Source organism: Spermophilus citellus (assembly GCF_964194105.1).
Source record: "Spermophilus citellus genome assembly, chromosome: 9".
Taxonomy (NCBI): Eukaryota; Metazoa; Chordata; class Mammalia; order Rodentia; family Sciuridae; genus Spermophilus; species Spermophilus citellus.
In genome coordinates, this window is record NC_138191.1 from 4854967 (window position 1) to 4873974 (window position 19008).

Genomic DNA, 19008 nt, shown 5'->3' on the forward strand with positions numbered 1-19008 from the left:
ACACCTGGCCGGCCTCACAGTGTGCCTGTTCTGCAGGAGTGTGTGAATCTTTGGTGCAGGTGAAATTGCTCCAACAGAGGCAGCAGAGGGCGCTGTGGGAGCATAAGAAAAGGCCGGTGCTTACAAAGCCTGAAACTAGATGTAGATTCCTTACCGGCCCGAGCAGGTGGGCACACAGGGTCCACCTTCATTCAGTGATTCCTCTAAACAGTCAGGGGCAGCCTCCGTTGGGAAATGCACCTGAACTTTCCATTTAAGTATTTCTTGGCTGGTGGGGCCCAGTGGCACACCCTGTAATCCCAGCTACTCTGGAGTCTGGTGCAGAAGGATCACAAGTTTGAGACCAGCCTGAACAACTTAGTGATACCCTGTCTCAAAAACACAAGAAAAGAGGAAAGTGCTGGAGGTGGTGTAACTCAGTGGTAGAGCACCCTGGGCACCCCAGTTCCTCAAAAATAATAATTTCACAGCCATGTCGACACCATTCATTCATTCAAGTGCGCATTCAACATGCATTTATTAAATAATTGCTGTGCGCTTAATATAGTGCCAGGTCCTATCCCAAACTACCAAGGGTTTAAAATGTGATTAGGAAGACAGGATGTCAAATCATGTCTCCCCTGTGTTTTCTGACTCGCTCACCAAGATCCCCCAGCATCTTGTGCTGGTACCAATAATAATGAAAAGGTAACTGATAATACTGCTTCTTATTTCCTGAACTCTTCCCAGTTCTACATGTACTGTACAATCCTCAAGGAAGGCGCTATTAGTATCTTATTTTACCAATTAAGGAAAGTGAAACAGCGAAGTTCAATAAATTGCCTAAGGTCTCACTCAATGAGTCTGAGCTCTGTGCATCTCAGCAGTGCAGGCAGGACGTGCTCAGGACCAGGGCTTAGCACACACTGGGGCTGCCCAGGGCTTTCAGAGGGCAGTGGGCAGGAGAGGCCTTGGCAATGAGGGAAGGCTTCTTAAAGACTGGAGAAAAGGACTAGGTGAGGTGGAAGAGGAGGCATACCTTCCCCGGAGGAGGGAGAGAGGCTGGGAAGAGCAAGAAGGCAGGACAATACCTGAGGTACGTCCTCCATGCACCATGGACCCTTCCAGGGGCGAGGGGTCAGGATACCAATAAGGAAATGATGATTCAGCAAAAGCAAGGGTGTCCCTCCCCCGACTGTGTGTGGGAGGTGAAAAACATGAAAAAGCATGAAAAAGAACCTCTCTTTCAGGATCTACAGGCACTCTTTAGACAGCAGCATGCAAGTGATTTGCATACTTCTTTAGACAGAAGTATGCAAATCACTTGACTCCAGGAAAGCGGCCTTAGGAGCCAGAAGTGGCCTGAAGGAGGCCACCCTGCCCAGGGGGTGTTCCTGATGGGAAGAATAGCACAGGTTTCCAGGATGAGGCAGCCTTTGAGCTGAGCCTGGAGGTGGGGTTTGGATTTCACCATCGTGCTGTGGCAAGGAGTGAGGTGGGCCCCGCGTGCCCACAGTGGAGGGGAAACTGGCCAGGAGAGACCGAGCCCACGCCCCATGGGACCTTGGGCAGAGGGCTAAGCCATATCAGTTTGCTCTGGGGGCGGTGGGAGATACAGACGAAGGTGGCCGCAGGAGAGGGGTCCGCCTTGCCCACCAGGAGCGACATACAATAGCCATCTTCTAGGTCGTAAGTTCCTGGAGGGTGTGGACCCAATGAGGAGTGGGATTTAGAAGAGGCAGGCCCTGAAGACCTCGCACTCTGACTGTAAGAAGGACGTATACCTGCCATTGCCCTTAACCAGGAACCAAGATGTCCGAGGCCAAGTCCTACCACGTCACCAGCCAGCTCTGTGACCTTGCTGGGGTCCCTCTCTGGGGTCCTTCATCTGCAATGCAACAGGGTCAATCGCCTCTAAGAATCTTTCTAATCCTAACCCCCACTCTCCAAATCTAAGAACTCATGCCAGACCCTCCTCCCCACAGAGCCAGGGGAGCACAGGGACTAAAGGGGGGGGGCAGAAGGGGTCGGCACCACGGTCCTCAGAGGACTTCTAGCTGTCACAGAGGTGGGATGTGAGAGGGGCCAGCGGAGTGGCAGGCTGGTGGCTTGCTCAGGGAGAGAGGGGGGTTGGGGTTGAGGGGACTGAACTCACCAGCCTCCTCCCAAACCAGTTCCAGGCCCAGGGCTGGCAATTTCACACACACACACACACACAAAAAAAAAAAAAGGCAAAGGAACTATGTGAACATTTCCTGCCCTGCCCAGCCCCCTTCCTGGAGGCTTGCCAAACTGATGGCCTGTGAAGCAATCCTGCCCAGAGAGCGCTGGCCGGGAGCTGCCTATAAATGCCAAGCCAGCACCTCCCTGTCAGAGGCTCTGTAGGATCCTGGGCTTTGGTGAGTGAGCTACTCACTGCGCACTGGCAGAAGCTTGCCTTCCAGTTCTTTCTCTTCTCCTCTCACCCAACCTTCTTCCAAACTCTCCTCCTGGAAGCCCTCCTTGGTCTGGCCCTGGATACTTTCTAGCATCCTTCACATTTCTTGGGTGTTCTGTGCCCAACTGCTTTTCCCCCTCCCTTCCTTCCTGCCCGTGGCCAGAGGACAATCAAGGCAGCCTGGCAGCCTGTTCTTTCTTCTAAATGTCCCAATCCTTGCTTCTCCATTATTCCGACAGAGTGCAAGAAGATGGCTCGCGAATTGTCACAGATGGAACGCAGCATAGAGACGGTGATCGACGTCTTTCACCAGTACACAGCAAGGTCAGGGGACCCAGACACCCTGAACCAGAAGGAATTCAAACAGATGACGAAGAAAGAGCTGCCAAACTTCCTCAAGGTAGGGCCTTGGTCAAAGAGAGAGGAGCAGGTGCTGTCTGCGGCAATCAAGGAGAAAGCTGTAGCCGGGAACTTGTCTGGAATCCCAGCTACTCAGGAGGCTGAGGCAGGAGGATCTCAAATTTGAGGCCAACCTAGGCAACTCAGCAAGACCCTGCCTCAAAATAAGAAATATAAAGGGCTGAGGTATAAGACAGTGGTAGAGCACCCTGGGTTCAACTCATACCAAAAGGGAGAAAGGGAGAATACCAGCTTCTTCTACCCAGAGGCACTAGAGATGCTCAAAGCTAGGCAGCACTAAAAGAGTCAAGAAATTGTGTGGTTGGACATGTGCTGTGTGTGAAGCCCTGTGGTGGGAGACACACAACAAATGAACAACCCCTCTAAGTGCCTGGGAGATAACAAATAGGGTGGTGGTCTGGGTTGGTAGGGCAGAGGGGATCAGAACAAGAAGAGCCTCTTCAGGTGACACCCGAGCTGAGCCCCGGGTGTTGGGAAGGGAAGCACCTACACTCCGCACTCGGCAGGAAGCTGAGGCACTCTAAGACTGAGCTGGGAATGTGGGGTGGACCCAGAGGGCTTTTCCAATCCCACCCGTCCAGGGAAGAAAATTGAGAAATGAGGAGCACGTGGAGAACCCAGCGCAGCACGGGCACGTACAGAGCACGCGTGGAATGTGTTTCCCCGTTCTGAAAACGATTTCCAGGAAAAGGAAGGATTCAGTCCCACACTCTTTTTGTTTCCTTTATAAATCTGGGGAAATGGGGAAAACGGAGGCCTAGACTAAGAAGGACGTAGAACCCGTGGGTCCCAGGCCCAATCCTGTTCCCAGGGCCAGCCGTCCTGGGGTAAGTCCCTCCCTGGTAAGATGGAGAATGGCCACCATGGGAGGTCTGAGGGACAGTGACAACTCCCTGCAGGTGAGGGTCTCAGGCTGGATGAGGTAGACAGGGCACCAGGAGGCCATGTGGGTGACGTTCTCCTCTGTGGGACACCCACATGCTCTCCGTCCCCCTCCCCAGGGTCCCCTGCCAGAAGCAAAGTGGTAGGCTAAGAAGGGGACCTACAAGATGGGCCATCAGAGTCCAGGAGAAGGCTGAGCAGAGGGGTCCCAGCCAGAGAATGGCAGAGCGGGCAGCTGGTTCTCTTTGGCTCACCTGGACCTCGTCACCTCGCCCCCATCCTCCTGGCATGCTCTGTCTTACCCTGTGAGGTCAGCAGAGCCCCTCCACGGCTCTGCCCCGCCCAGGACCTCACAGCAGCTTTTGCTTTCCTAAGTGCCTCCCCCGAATGTGAGGCTGGATGAGCTTCACTAACTGGCGACCTCTAAGGAGGGGAGGGGGACTGAGGGGAGTAAAGAGAACAGGGCGCGACGGGCCCAAGTCAGACCTGAATCTGCTTCTCCACCTTTGGGCTTCCAGGCCTGCTCGACCCCGGGACGGCTGAGCCTCTCTAAGACTTGAGTCTTCCTAGGGAGAAGTGATTTCCACCTGTTCAAGTTGTTAAAAAGATCAAATGAGGGGATATGTCTAGACTTGCAAATTGTGGGACCTTCTTCTGTAAAATAGAGGGCCAGGGTCCTCAAGTTGGAGGGCAGGTCTGGGGAACCAAATAGAAAGTGTTTAGCACACGCTTAGTGTCTGCTCCCCCGGGGGCACCCCGTCAATGGTCATCTTGAAGTGTCTTTAATGGGGGCCAACCTTCCCTGCTCATCTGCTATCTGGCCATTCACTGTGCTCCTGGGTCCCCCCACCCTGGCCATACCCAGCGCTTACTGCCCTCTCTCCCACACCCACAGAAAGAGAATAAGGATGAGAAGGTCATAAATCACATCTTGGAGGACCTGGACACCAACCAGGACAAGCAGCTGAGCTTTGAAGAGTTCATCATGCTGATAGCAAAGCTGACCCATGCCTCCCACGAGGAGATGCACAAGAACGCCTCCAATACGGAAGGTCACAGCCACGGGCCAGGCCTTGGGGGGTCCTGCTAATCGGGAGGCCATGCCACCCTGCATCTGGCCAGCCAGGGCCACAGGGAATGATGGGTCCCACTGCCTTGGCTGTGACCGTGAGGTCAAGGGGAAATAAAGTCTTTCACCATGCAAGGACTCCGCGTGCTGCTTCTGCCACCTTCCCAAGTTGTCCTTCCCGGGAGTCTGAGGGATCAGGGGATCAGGAGGGGTGGACAGCCCACCTGTGTCTGCAGCTCCGCCCTCCATCGGGTCAGAACAAAATGAGAACCAGCAACACGTGGCTCTGTTCTGAACCTCTTGGGTTCACCTACCTGACCATGTCCTCCTCCCTGACATCAGACCCTCCTGTTCAGGTCCCATCATCCTGTCCTGCCTGTCAACACAGCCTGCAGAAAGCAAAAGCAGGCTAATCCCGGTCCCTTAATGTGCCACACACTCCCTTACCCCCTCCCAGCCCCGCCTGGCCTGTCACTGTCCAGATGGTCATCTCTCTATATTAGAACTCTATCCCTCTGAAGTCTCCCAGAAAGAGGCCTAGACGATGCCACATCTGGGAAAAAGACACTTGGGCAGTGGGAACAAGGACAAATGGGGATGATTATGTACCAACTCGTTTCTGGATCCAAGACAGCAGTTGGATTTCTCCTAATAGGCCTAGTATCCTAAATGTGGGGTTAGGGGGCAGGGTGCTCAGTGGGTGGGCATGCTAGTTAGCCCGTGCCTACCCCAGCCCCAGCAGGACGGTGGAGTGACAAGGCCCCCGCCTGCCCAGCAGAAGACATGAGCGCCAGGCTGGGTTCTGCAGTAAAACCTTCAGAAGTACCAGGGAGAGCTTGAACTCTGAGTCCGCAGATCATCTGGGGCCTGAAGATTCATATTTTAAGCCTCAAGATCCAGCTGATCTCCCTGCTGCAGTGGAGATTTCTCCAGCCCCTGGTTGGTAGCTGGGAGCTTGGGCCAGTGCGATGTACTCCTCTCTGCAAAACCTGCGCCCTCTAGACCCAAGTGCCCACCTTAGGGACGTCCAAGTGACTTCTCTTTCATCTCCCTGACCTCTGCTCCTAAAATCCCAGCTCACAACCAGCTGGTGTGGGCCTTGCAAAAACCACAGCCCAGTTCAGGGTTCCCTACATGAGATTTAGGATCAAGAGAGAGATACTGCATCTCAAAAATCACTCATAAGCCATGTAGATGCAGAAAATGCTCAGGAGGAAGAGTTGTAAATCCTGAGGGACATGCCCTTAGCCCAGGTTCTTGTTAAAGGACTAAAAATGTGTAAGCTCAGGGAAAACTGGCAAGAAATTATGTAACTCCACCCTGGCTCCACCCCACACCAGGGGTGACTCCACCCTGGCTCCACCCCACACAAGGGCTTGCTGCTGTCTCTCCCTCTGGAGAGAACCCACATCTTCCCTGAATTTGTATTCCTTGCTCTTCTTGAGATTGCCCCCTTCCCCCTTGACTATGTATTTTCTTTCCTAAATAAACACCTGTCTATGTCTTTGATGGGCTCATGCTGAAATTCTTCTCCGTCGCGTAAGCCAAGAGCCCTGCTGGTCCTGGGTCAAGCTCCCCGTCTCTCTGGGAACTCCTAGAACACGTCTTCTCCAGCGACACAGGCCCCCAGCCTTGCCGCAGGGAGAAGACACAGAATTGGGAGTGGGGGGAGTTGAAGAAGGACTAGCAGTCATCTATTCCTTTTTTTTTTTTTTTAAATAAATGAAGAGACACATACAGCAGAGACTAGTGCAAGGTCACACAGGAGCAGAGTGGATCAAAATAGTGCCAGGAGAATGGGGCTTGAAGCCCACCCGCTTCACTGCCTGAGTCTCCCCCTTCCTTCCCTAGAGCTGAGCAAGAAGAAAGCAGCCTCCCGCTGTGACCCACTGTCAGGAGTCCCCAGCTGCTGGTAGCGTGCTCCTACTCTGAAGTCCCCAGGCCTCCACTGTGGGAGTGAGGACTTAAGAGCCCATGAATGTCTCTGGGCTGTGGGTTTGGGTACAGAGTTGGGAAGCCCTCACCAGCCTTCAGTGCCTGACTGGGTGCATCTTCTGACCGGCTACTACCCCTCCGCACATCCAGGGAAGCCTCACCCCCTTTATTCTCTTCTGAATGCGGTTAGGCACAGGGAAAAGAAGCAACCTGGGATAGGAGGCCTGAGTTCTAGCACTGGACTCGGTGCTTAGGGGAAGGCAGGCAGGTGCTTCCCCCCACCACCACTCTCTGCCCATTACTGACCACAATGTCCCCGAAATATATCTGTGACTCTGTCTCCAACACTAGACTGTGAACCCTGGGGTGGCAAAGTCCCTGCCTTTGTCCTATTCTCACTTTATCCCCAGCACCCAGAGGGATGGATGGAGCATAGTAGGATCCCAACAAACACTGACTGTTTAAATGTCCTAAAATTTCTGAGGTGCTCTCTTCTCAGAGGAAGGTGGAGGGGAGAGAAGGAGGAGGAAAGTGTGATTAAGCCATGTAAATGGAAGGCTTCTGGATTAACATCTTAGGCTCTGGAACCTGAAGGTTGGGGGTGCAGGCTTATGGAAACCAAAGCCCCCCCCCACTGTGTTGACTCAAATTGTTCTGCTTTTATGTCACACACACACACACACACACACACACACACACACACACACACACTGGAACTTTGGATTTGAAAAAAAGAGATTTGCTGTGGGGAAAAAAAAAAATGGAAACCCATTGCTTGAATGCAAGCTGTCCCAGCTCCACCCCTGAGTGGTTCTCCCCACCAAGAGGTTGAACCAACCCTGCCTGAATTCCTCCAGGGAAGTGGGGCTTCCTCCTTTGGCTCTGACACCCAGAACACCCTTCATTACACTGAGCCGAGACCCGTCTCCTGGTGCCTGGTACACATTAATCCTAGTCCCCCTCCTTCGAGGGCAAAGAACTATTTGAGACACAGAATAAATCTAATCCCTTTTCATCCTCTTACCCATCCAGTTCCCCAAAACTCTCTCCACAAATACACCCAGTCTTTCTCCAGCCTCTTCACTTTCACACTAGGAATATTCTTCCCCATCCTGGTGTCTCTAGAAAGTTCCTTAGTATCCATCAAGTCTCAGCCAGCGTCTGACTTCGCAAAGTCTCCCACCACCTCCCTCCCTTCTCAAGACCAGAACTCTGATCCTTGTTTCTCTTCCCTCCTCTCTCCCCCTCTCTCCCTCTCCCTCCCCTTCCCCCCTCCCTCTCTCCCCTTTCCCACACCAGTACTAGAGAGTGAACTCAGGAGCGCTCTACCCCTGAGCTAACCCCCAGCCCTTTTTATTTTTTTATTCTGAGACAGGGTCTCTTGCTAAGTTGCTGAGGCCGGCCTCAAACTTGCCATCCTCCCGTCTCTTCTTCCCGAGTTTCTGGGATTACTGGCATGCACCACCATGCCCAGCTTGACAGCTCTGCCACAGCATGTCCAATTATGACTTGGAATTCCTTGTCTGCAAGTTGACTGTGAGCTCCTGAAACCAGGATGTGGTTGTCCTGCTCCACGTCCCGGGATCTCAGCACAGTGCAGACCACACTGAGTGTTATGGATGGATCTAGGGCCCTAGGGAGTCGGAGGCAGAGGTTGGAACAGACCTGGGTCCTTCACAGGGAGGACCCAGAGGTTGCACACACCAGCTGCCTGGCAGTTTGGAGGTTGACACAGCAGAGAGAATGGACCCGTTTAGGTGCTGGCAATGCATCCTCTTGCCCTCATCTCTCCACAAACTCTGTCTCACTGTCGGGTTCCGTTTTAGAACCCAGGGAAGGTCTGAGAGCAAGCCACTCTCTCAGGCCCCAGGGGATCTGAACAGAGCTGGTTAAGGTAGCTTAGCCCCTTCCTTCCCACTAGTCCCTTCCATTAAATAGATGACATGGTCTTGATGATCAAAGGGGAACAAAGCCTCTTCCCTCAGACACAGAGCAAGAGGGTCACGGTAAAGATTTCCACTGAGAGCTAGAGGCTGCCTCTCAGATGAGTGTGTTCTTTGGAGAAACATGAACTTGGGGGTTTCCCCAGGATCGTAGTGTCTAAGGAACCAGAGATGACTGTCCCCCAGTTTGCTAGAAGAGGGAGTTGCCTCCGATCTGGCTAGCAGTGGAACCTGAACTTCTGGATGTCTTTTTAGGAGGAATGAGGAAGGCGCCATGGTGACCCGAGCTGCTGGACTCTGCCCAGATTTGTAGCCTGCTCTGAATGCCCTCCAGGGTCTGGGCAGCATGAAGTGGCTCTGGAATTTGGGGGAAATACATGAATTCACTTGTCTCCCCGCTCATCTGCTCAGCAGGTGTCCACTGGACACTTGCTGTGTGCCGGGGACCACGTCAAGCTACAAGAGGGGAACAAGATAAATAAGTCTTGGCTCTGCCATCCAGCAACTCCCAGACCTGCAGAGCAACGGGACAGGTCCTCACCTTATCCTAATAAGACAAACGACAGGGGAGGTTGGAAGCTCCATGGAGCTGAAGTGGGAACCATGCCCATCGGCAGGGACCGTCTCCCTGGAGGGGAGGGGATCAGAGACGCATTGGGGTAGGGGCTATAAATGTTCCAGAACAGACCGGAAGGTGCTTCAGCAGGAGGAGAGCAGGTGGGCAGAGGCCTGAGAGTGACAGGTGTGGGGTTAAACAGGAATGAGGAGCAGCAGGGGTGGAAGGGGAGAGGAGAGAGTCACAGGGGGGAGATCCTAGTGGACAGGGGACACCCACCATGGGCCAGGGACTCCCCCCTTGTTGGGGGCCTGCTGCAATACTCTGGGTGGGGACTCTCAGACCGTCCCAGGCTCCATCAGGAAGAGCCCCACCTGCATCCCCTATTGGATAAATAAGATGCTATAATTTGATGCTGTTTGCCAAGAACTTGCCGGGAAGAGAGGCGGCTGCTTTCACCAGCCCCGTGAAGCAATCTTACACAACCCTGATGCAGGCCCCGCTCTGAAGTAAACTCCAGAATCCAACCTCAGAGCCCTGCCCCCTCCCAGCAGTTGCTTAAAATTTCTAGTTTAGAAAGCCCTGGGTCATGGGTGTTGACATTGCAGTCCCCACGGTGACAACAAGACTGAAACTGGTTGCTCAAGTCCTGTTGCGTCTTGGGGCTCAGACCTGAACCAATCTCTCTATCCCAAGGTCAGCTCCTTGGCCAGGTTGGACCCCACCCGTCTTTTAAGATTCCCCCCCAGTCCCAAGAGACAGGGAACCCGACGCCCAGTAGGGAGTCACTGGCCTCCTACAGGTTTCCCCGTCCACCATGACTTCCCCCGTTTTTGCCCACATGCCCACAATTGTCACAGGCAGACCTTACAGTGAGGAGGGGGATGGTTGCCAAGAACTCAGATGAGAGAGAAGAGGAGGGTGGCACCCAGCTGGCCCAGCAAGAGTGCAGGATCCCGGGGTGGGGCCCGGGCAGCCCAGCCCAGTATGAGTCCTCGCCTGGCTCTCTCCGCTCCCCCAACTCTCGCCCCTTCCCTTCCCGACTCGCCCCTCTCCTGCTCCCTCTACCTACTCCATATTCCCTCAGAGCCCTTCCTCACTGCTGCCTTCTGCATCCCCCACCTCCAGTTCTCCGAGGTGAAAAGCAGCCCTGTGTCACCGGGGACCCTTCAGAGAATCCTCTGAGAAGGAACTAGGACTCATATCTAACCAAGGGTTGAGGCAGGTGAACTCTCAGGGAGAAAGAGACCCTCACTCGGTGGAGCCCGGGACCTAGGAGCGTGACCAGCCCTGCTTGTCTGTCACATACACAAAACCTCGGCATTGGCTTATACCAGACCAACCAGAACAAGATCATCACTCATTTCAGTGCCACCAGAGACCTACACATATGCTTACATCTGATTTATGGCTCAATCGCTTAACCAAGAGGAAACATTCTGAACCCCAAATATCAAATGATTGACATGAGACTTGATTTTCAAAAAAAAAAAAAAATGCTTGCCCGGGAACTTGTACATTTCTTCCCAGGAATATCATATATACCGTCAGAGAGCTCAGCCCTTAGTGCGTGGTGCTTCCGTTCTCCGAAACATGAGGGTCTTCCACATCTTGCCTTTGGGGCATGTATACCTGACCTGTAATAAGCCTTTGCTTGTGCCTTCCTTTCAATGCATCTTGGAATTCTTTTTGGTGGCATAAGTCAAGAACCTGCCTGGGCCAAATTGAGGTCCCACTGCCCCCTTGGAGGGACCTCCTCAGTCCCATGTCCAGTGACAGGATGATTCCTTAAAAAAACCCACGGAGCTCAGTTTCCAGATCTCCTCTTAATAACAAAAGGAGAAAGTCAATAGAGGAGACCCATTTATGTGTGTCATTTAACACAGACCAGGCAACTTGCTGTTGTACAAACATCTAGAGTGTGCTTCCACGAAGCGGGAGGGAACAGGTCCGTCACTCGGGGTGGCCTCTTGATGCAGTACAGAGGCTCAGTAAACACGAGGTGTACAAGGCGGTTGCTGTCAGATGCAGCGTACTGTTTTCACAGTAAACATTTTTTTCTCTGTTCTAATTAGTTATACATGACAACAGAATGCATTTTGACTACATAAATGAAGTCTAACTTCCCATTCTTCTGGTTGTACATGATATAGGATGACACGGGTCATGTAATCCTATATGCACAGAAGGTCATAATGTCCAGATCATTCTATTATCCTTTCTACTCCCATATCCCCTCCCTCCCTTCACTCCCCTCTGACTAATCCAAAGTAACTCTATTCTTCCCTAGCCACCCCCATTGTGGATTAGCATCTGCAAATCAAAGAAAACATTCAGCCTCTGGTTCTTTGGGATTGGCTTATTTCACTTAGCATGATAGCCTCTAGCTTCATCCATTTACCTGCAAATGCCATAATTTCATTCTTCTCTATGGCTGAGTAATATTCCATTTTATAGATATACCATATTTTCTTTATTCATTCATCTGTTGTAGGGTACCTAAGTTGGTTCCACAGTTTAGCTATTTGGGAACTGAGATGCTATAAACATGGATATGGTGCGTCACTGTAGTGTACTGATTTTAAGACCTTTGGGTATAAACCGAGGAGTGGGATAGCTAGGTCAAATGGTGGTTTCATCCTAAGTTTTCTAAGGAATCTCCATATTGCTTTCCCAAGTGGTTGCACCAATTTGCAGTCCCACCAGCCATGTATGAATGAACCTTTTCCCCACATCCTTGCCAACACTTATTGTTGCCTGTATTCTTGGTAATTGCCATTCTGACTGGAGTGAGATGAAATCTTGGGGTGGTTTTGATTTGCATTTCTCTAATTGCTAGAGCTGTTGAACACTTTTTCATATATTTGTTGATTGATTGTATTTCTTCTTCTATGAAGTGTCTGTTCAGTTCCTTAGTCCATTTATTGTTTGGGTTACTTGGGGTTTTTTTTGTTTTGTTTTGTTTTGTTTTTTGGTATTGAGTTTTTTGTATATTCTGGAGATTAAATACTGTATCTGAGGTACATGTGGTATAGATTTTATCCCATCCTGTAGTGTTTCTCTACAAACACTAGTGGTTGTACAGTAAACATTTTTAAATTTCAGTAGGAAGAGCACACCACAAAATAACAATAAAAATTAGGGTACAGTAAATACATAAACTAGTCACACAGTCGTTGCTCATCTTTTGTCAGTTTTGATGTACTGCACATAGTTGTGTGAGCCATTCATTCTTTTAAACAACTGGCCAAGTGAGTTTACACCAGTGTCACCACAATCGTGTGAGCAATGCCTGGTGCTGCATAGTACATCAATGTCACCACCAGGTGATAGAAATTTTCCAGCTCCATCGTAATCCTAAGAGGCTCTTGTCATATATACAGTCTGCCACTGACCAAGACATCATTATGACCTTCCTTGAAGAGCTGGGGGTATCGAGTCTAGGGAAAGGGGAAGGGAGGTCATGACCCCTGCCTTCAAACACTGCCAGGTCCTTGGGAGAGATGCCCACTCCGTGACACGGCCTGGAATCGCTTCATGCTGTGGCTCGTTGCTGCCAGCCCCTCCCATGCCCTCAGCACCTCCATAAGCCTCTTCCTGGCATTCGTCGCCAGCCCGTCCTTCCCTTGGCCCAGCACCGTGACTCCACTCAGGGAAACCACCGCTCCCCGGGTGTGGCCTCATTCTGCGAGTATTCACTGAGTGTCCACCAAACGCAGGGCTCCCTTCCAGGTGCCGGTCAACCGTCATGGGAGGCCTGCTCTCTGGGGGTCCGCAGCTGGGGAGAGTGGAGCAGGAAACCGCCCGGGCCATTTCAGAAGGCGGTGGGTTCACAGAAAAACCCGAGGAAGATGTGATCGAGTGACCTTGCTAAGGAGGGGACAGGACGTGCTGCCTATGTCACAAGCGCAGGAAGTCAGGGCCCGTGCCCTCCAGATTTTTACAGTTTAACTGCTTCCATTCAGTGTGGAAGGGTTCTTGGGTGGGCCAAGTCAAAGTGATGTGAGTCCTGGTCAGTCTCACATCAGGGGCTGCTGGCGCTCTTTCTGTGGACCCCAGGCCCTTTGGCTGAGCTCCAAGGCCCGCGGACACAGGCGGGCTTGGTTCTGGCATGCCCACAGCCTTCCAAAACGTCTTCTCAAGGGTAAGGGTGGTACACGCAGCACCCATAAGAATAGCCTTAGTGACCTTTACCACACGGTAATGCCACAGCCCAGCAGGACCCTGAGAGTGGAACAGGCAGGTCAGCCTCAAGTTGGAAGGACCTAAAACTCTCCTCTCCATAGAAGGGTGCCACGGGGATATGGGCCGGTGAATGCCCTGAACGATGAGATTTGATTTGGACCTTAGGGTATCCGTAGGAGTGACAGAACCAGAGAAGAGCCACACAGCCTAGTGCCCACAGGAGAGGAGACATGGGCAGGGCTGGGAATGGAGAGATCACAGGGCACCGTGTGGTTTAGAGGCGTCTCCCAAATCCCCCGATGGGGATTAACTGGGTGGAAACTGTAAGCAGGTGGGGTGTGGCTGGAGAAGGGGGTCCCCAGGGAGGGCATGCCTTTGGGGTATGTATTGTGTTCCTGGTGAGCAGAGGTCTCTCTCTGCTTCCTGGTGCCATGTCCTGCCACGTTCTTCAGCCATGATGGTTTGCCTCACCTCAGGCCCCAAAGAATGGAGCTGACCATCTCTGGACAGAGACCTCTGAAACTACAAGCCCCCCAATAAACTTATCCTCCTTTAGTTGTTCTTGCCAGATGTTTGCTGACTGAAACAGGACAGCGAGAGCAAAACCCGGGAAGTCCGAAAGTCCCTGGGAAAACTGGAGCATGCTCTGGAGGGGCTGGACAAAGAGCTTCAGCGGGTGGACAGAGGCTGATAGTGGACACGGGAGGACAGGTCCAGTCTCTGTGGCTCTGTGATCCTAACAGCATTTGTGTTTGTTTTGCTTGTTTAATGACACCTGCTGAAGTCATGGAGTCTAGACCCTGTTTTCATGAAGGCACTAGTGGTCACTAGTGCAAACACTTTACAGATAGAAAAACTGGGCTCGGAGAACTGCACAGCCACCAGCCCAAGCCACAAGGCCAAGAAGCAGTTGAAGCAGGAGTCGATCCATCTCGAGTGATTGCAACTCGAAGGCTGTTTTCACCCTTGCATGCCTCTGACGGATGGATTCTTGACTAGATTTATCAGTTCATGAATTCTTCCTATGATTTCAGCTCAGTTTGTGGCTCAGCAGGTTGTTATGGGGGAAAAGAATCCTAGTGAATGTTCTCACTACAGCAAATACACTGGGTTTTGTTCTTCTTGATGGTTGTTGGTTTTACTATGATTTATATCCAAAATGATCAGAAATACGTGTGAGTGCATTAAATGACCCAGCAGCTTGATCTAGTTCAAAGGCCTTTAAAGAAAGATATTGTAGGGTGGGGTTGTGGCTCTGTGGTACAGCGCGTGCCTAGCCCATGTGAGGCCCTGGGTTCTATCCTCAGCACCACACAAAAATAAGTAAAATAAAGGTATTGTGTCCAACTACAACTAAAAACTAAATATGTGAGAAAAAAAAGAAAGGAAGCTATTGTATAGTCACCCCTGGTTACTTGACGACCCAAGCTTCTCCTAAATTTAACGTTAATCTTTGCTTCAGTTTAAAATAATCTCTACCTATTGATACATTGCAGAGAATAGGTGAGTTGCAATTATCCCTTGTACAAACTGTCTTATGGTTTGTGTTAATCACCTTCGAATCTCTGTGATCACAATGTCTGACAAGAACAGAGAACAGTTTAGAGGAGGGAAGGTTCAGTTTGGCTCACAGGTTCAGAGGTTCTGTGCATGGTCAGCTGACTGCATTGCTCTGGGCCCTGGGCCCGAGGTGAGGCAGAACATCGTGGTAGGAGGGTGTGTGGAGAAGCACCGCTCAGCTCTTGGCAGAAGGAAGCAAACAAGGGGGAGAGAAGGAAAGGCCACCAGGAAGATGTGCCTCTCAGGGCATGTCCCGGTGACTCACTTCGTCCAGCCTCGCCCCACCTGCCTATAGTCACCACCCAGGCCATTTGAACTGGGATGGACTGGTGGGTCACAGTTCTCACAGTCCGCTCATCTCACCTCCAAGCATTCCTGCATTAACACAGGAGCTTTGGGGAGACGCCTCATATGCAAATCCTAACTCCCTTCTTACTAATTTCTCTTAAGTACTTCCCAGCATCAGGGGCCAAGTGGCTGACAGATGCTGGAGACTAACTAAGCCTCCCACCCACCCTGGGAGAAAGCTCCCATTGTTAGCCCCCATGTGATTGAGGAGGAAACTAAAGTTGAAAGATTTAAAGTTCTTTGTTCAAAGTTTCACCATTAGTAAGTGGCCAAACGAGGAAAAGAACCAAGAAACAGAATTCAGACCTCATCCCCTGGACTGCTCCCCTTGAGTGCATCCTGGGGATGTCATCCTGGGTACCCTCACGTGAAGTGGCGCTGTCCTTCTGGACCTACTCAGAATCCCCCTCCATCCAGTCGGAATCTCTCAGGACGTTAAAAGTAGGTGACAACTTAGTGTTCACCTAGTCTGAAGCTCCTCAAAACGGAGACTCTAAAACTCCTTTGGATTCCTCAAAGTGAGGGAAACAGAGCCCACCTCTGGTGATGGAAGCTTCCGGGCTTTGACAATCCCAGGGCCCTCCTCTCTGGGTTCCAACCCTTCCCCCTCTGCCAATCCTCCCTCACCGTCTTTGGCCTCCTGCCCTGCCCTGTCCTCGCACACTTTCAACACCCCCTGCTTCCTCTCTGCTCCGCTCAGACACCAGCGCAGGGACAGGGGGCCCCTCCATGGGAGGAGGGCTGCAGAGTGGGCCCAGCGCTGAATCCCAGCGTCCTGCACATCATTTCCATGTGGCTTCTCAGCAAACAAGCCAGAGGCCAAGCCGTGTCCCCACAATGGGCAGCGCCCCTCTTGGACTTCCCCATATCTACCCACTGGTAGAGCTTCCCTTAGAGCTGTGCCTGCTGCTGAAAGAGAGGCTGGCAGCCACTGCAGGGTCTGCCAGAGCCCAGGGCTCTGCCCTGGAGGCTTCTCCTTGGGTATCTTGACATTCTGATAAATCCATCTGATTCCAAAGGGCAGGGCTTGCTCCTGATTCCAAGCTCCCCATCCATCCCAGCGGAGCATCAGCATTAGCAGGAGGGTTCCATTGACTCCTGATGACCAGACTGAACTCCCCTTCTCTCCAGGGAACACTAACCCACCTGGCCCTTTCAGAGATCTTTCCTGCACCCCGAGGTCATACTCTCCGTTCTCCTCTGGAACCATTTGTGGAAAACCAACCGCCAGGTGTGGTGGTGCACTTCTGAAATCCCAGCAGCTGGGGAGGCTGAGGGAGGAGGATCACAAATTCAAAGCCAGCCTCAGAAACTTAGTGAGGTCCTAAGCAGCTTAGCTAAACTCTGTCTCAAAATAAAAAAATAAAAGGCCGAAGGATGTGGCACAGGGGTTAAGTGGGTTCAAACCCTGGTATAAACAAAATTTAGGGCTAGAGCTGGGGTTCAGTGGTAGAGCACTCGCCTAGCATGCATGAGGCACTGGGTTCGATCCTCAGCACCACATAAAAATAAAATATTGTGCCCACCTATAACTAAAAAATAAATATTAAAAAACATTTTAAAAAAAAGAAAGAAAATTTAAAGAGGAAAACCAAACCCATAGCCTTATTGATGTCCACACATTTATTCATTAAAGAAATACTTATCTGACACTGTGTTAGTCCGTTTGTACCACTACAACAAAATGCCGCAGGTTGGGGAACTTATAAAATAGAATTTTATTTCTCCCATTTGGGGACGCTTCACAGCCCAAGACCCGGACTTTGATAGATTCCATGTCTGGCGAGGGCTGCTTTCTGCTTCCGAGATGAGGCCCTGGAGCTGCATCCTCCATAGGGGATGAATGCTGAGTCTCAGGTGGAGAAAGCGACTCACCCCAGTCAGCCTTTCCAATAAGGCACCGTGCCTCTCTGTGAGGGTGGAGCTTTCATGGTATTTGACCTCCTAAAGCCACCACCGTTCCATACTGTTACGTTGGGGGATTCGGTTTCAACATGAATTTTGGAAGGACCCAAACATTCAGACCACAGCAAGCACCCCCCACTGCCAGGTTCTGGGCACCTGCTCTCAAACAACCCGGTCCACTTGGGTGTGGGCATTAAGCAAAATCACATCAATGCCTGTGCCTCTCTGTGGCTCACAGACAAGAGAAAGACACCAAAGGAGACTGCACCCCCCTCGGGTGGTGTTGAGCCAAGAATTTGGCCGGACCATCAAGGGTCTACACAGAGAAGCCTTCCTGCCCTTTACTCTAGGTCGGACAGAGCATAGCATTCTACTCCCTGGTCCCTACTTTTGTTCTTCCCAACTCCTGTCCCTTCTGAGAGAACCAGAGAAATTGTTCCTTACAACCCCATGCTCAGAAACATGCAAGTACCGGATTATTTTCCCTGTTTTCAAAGTTCTACCCCAAATCTCATCACCAAGTGTCCGTTCTTTCAGGAAGCCCAATAACCTCACCTCCCGAGCTGGGCCACCTTCCTGTTCTCCCACAATGTCCCGTGCTTACTTCTGCTAAAACATGCATGTCATGACATGGAAACTTCTGCTGACTCTCAGTTTTCCTCACCAGAATTGAGCACCCGAAGGCAATGCTTAGTCTTTCATTTCTACATCCCCAACACCCAGCTCAATGTCAGAGAGGAAAAAAAAAAAAAAAAAAAAAAAACCTTTGGAATAAACTGTGATCTCTCACTTTCCACCTTCAGAATGTCTTCAGCATCTGATTACTCCTTGTCACCAGCCTCCTAGCCCAGTCCGGCTTCCGACCAATGACCTTGGGCTGCAATATCCAATATGGTGGCCACGAACTATACGTGGCTATTGAGCCCTTAAAATGTAGCTGTAGCGGGGCTGGGGTTGTGGCTCCACAGTAGAGCGCTCACCTAGCACGTGCGAGGCCCTGGGTTGGATCCTCAGCACCACATAAAAATAAATCAATAAAACAAAGGTATTGCGTCCAACTACAACTAAAAAATAAATTTTAAAAAAATGTAGCTGTAGCTGTGAGATATACTGAAAGTATAAAATACACCTTGGATTTCAAAGACTTTAAACAAAAGATAAGAATGTAAAATATCTAAATAGGAATTTTTATATCCTTGATGTGATGTAGTCCTCTCTCCTGCAGACCGTATCCCACCTACCCCCACTCCCCAACTCGGTTATTGTGTGCCAGGTACACTGGCTTTTGTGCCATTCTTTGAGCCTATGCCCACCTCAGGACCTTGATCTTTCCCTGTCAGGAACTCCCGGATGCCAGATATCTGCAAGCCCCTCCCCTTTGTTGCTTTCCGACTTCTACTCCAATGCATACCCAAAACATTCCATCTAAACTAACATCCCATTCTTTTTCCTTCTACCCCGGCCCAAATTCCCTGCTTTAGTTTTATTCACATCATTTATTATCACCTACCAATGTTACCATAATATATATGTTTGACTATTCATTTACTTCCCAATGGAATATAAACTCTGAGGGGACAAGGACTTTGTTATTTTGGTCTCTGGCTGTCACAAATATTCAATGAATATTTTTTCTAAACAAGCAGTGGACTTTCAGTAAATATTGGGTCGACATATGGAGCCAGGGGTTTAAAGGGTCTAAATGAGGCTGTCAGAATAGCAAGGTGACGTACAGCTAAGTTGAGGGACCATGCGCGGAGAGAGATAAAAGTGGACAGATGCTGTTAAG

The 19008-nt window shown here is 51.0% G+C and overlaps 1 protein-coding gene across 1 annotated transcript; it reads left to right on the top strand.

Moving 5' to 3' along the window:
* The first annotated feature begins 2242 nt into the window (after positions 1 to 2242).
* On the top strand, positions 2243 to 4925 carry S100A9 (S100 calcium binding protein A9). The gene is made up of 3 exons (XM_081305791.1): positions 2243 to 2378; positions 2656 to 2816; positions 4614 to 4925. Exons 2-3 carry the CDS (start codon positions 2667 to 2669, stop codon positions 4806 to 4808), a joined length of 345 nt encoding a protein of 114 aa, XP_081161917.1. The 5' UTR covers positions 2243 to 2378; positions 2656 to 2666; the 3' UTR covers positions 4809 to 4925.
* The last annotated feature ends 14083 nt before the right edge of the window (positions 4926 to 19008 follow it).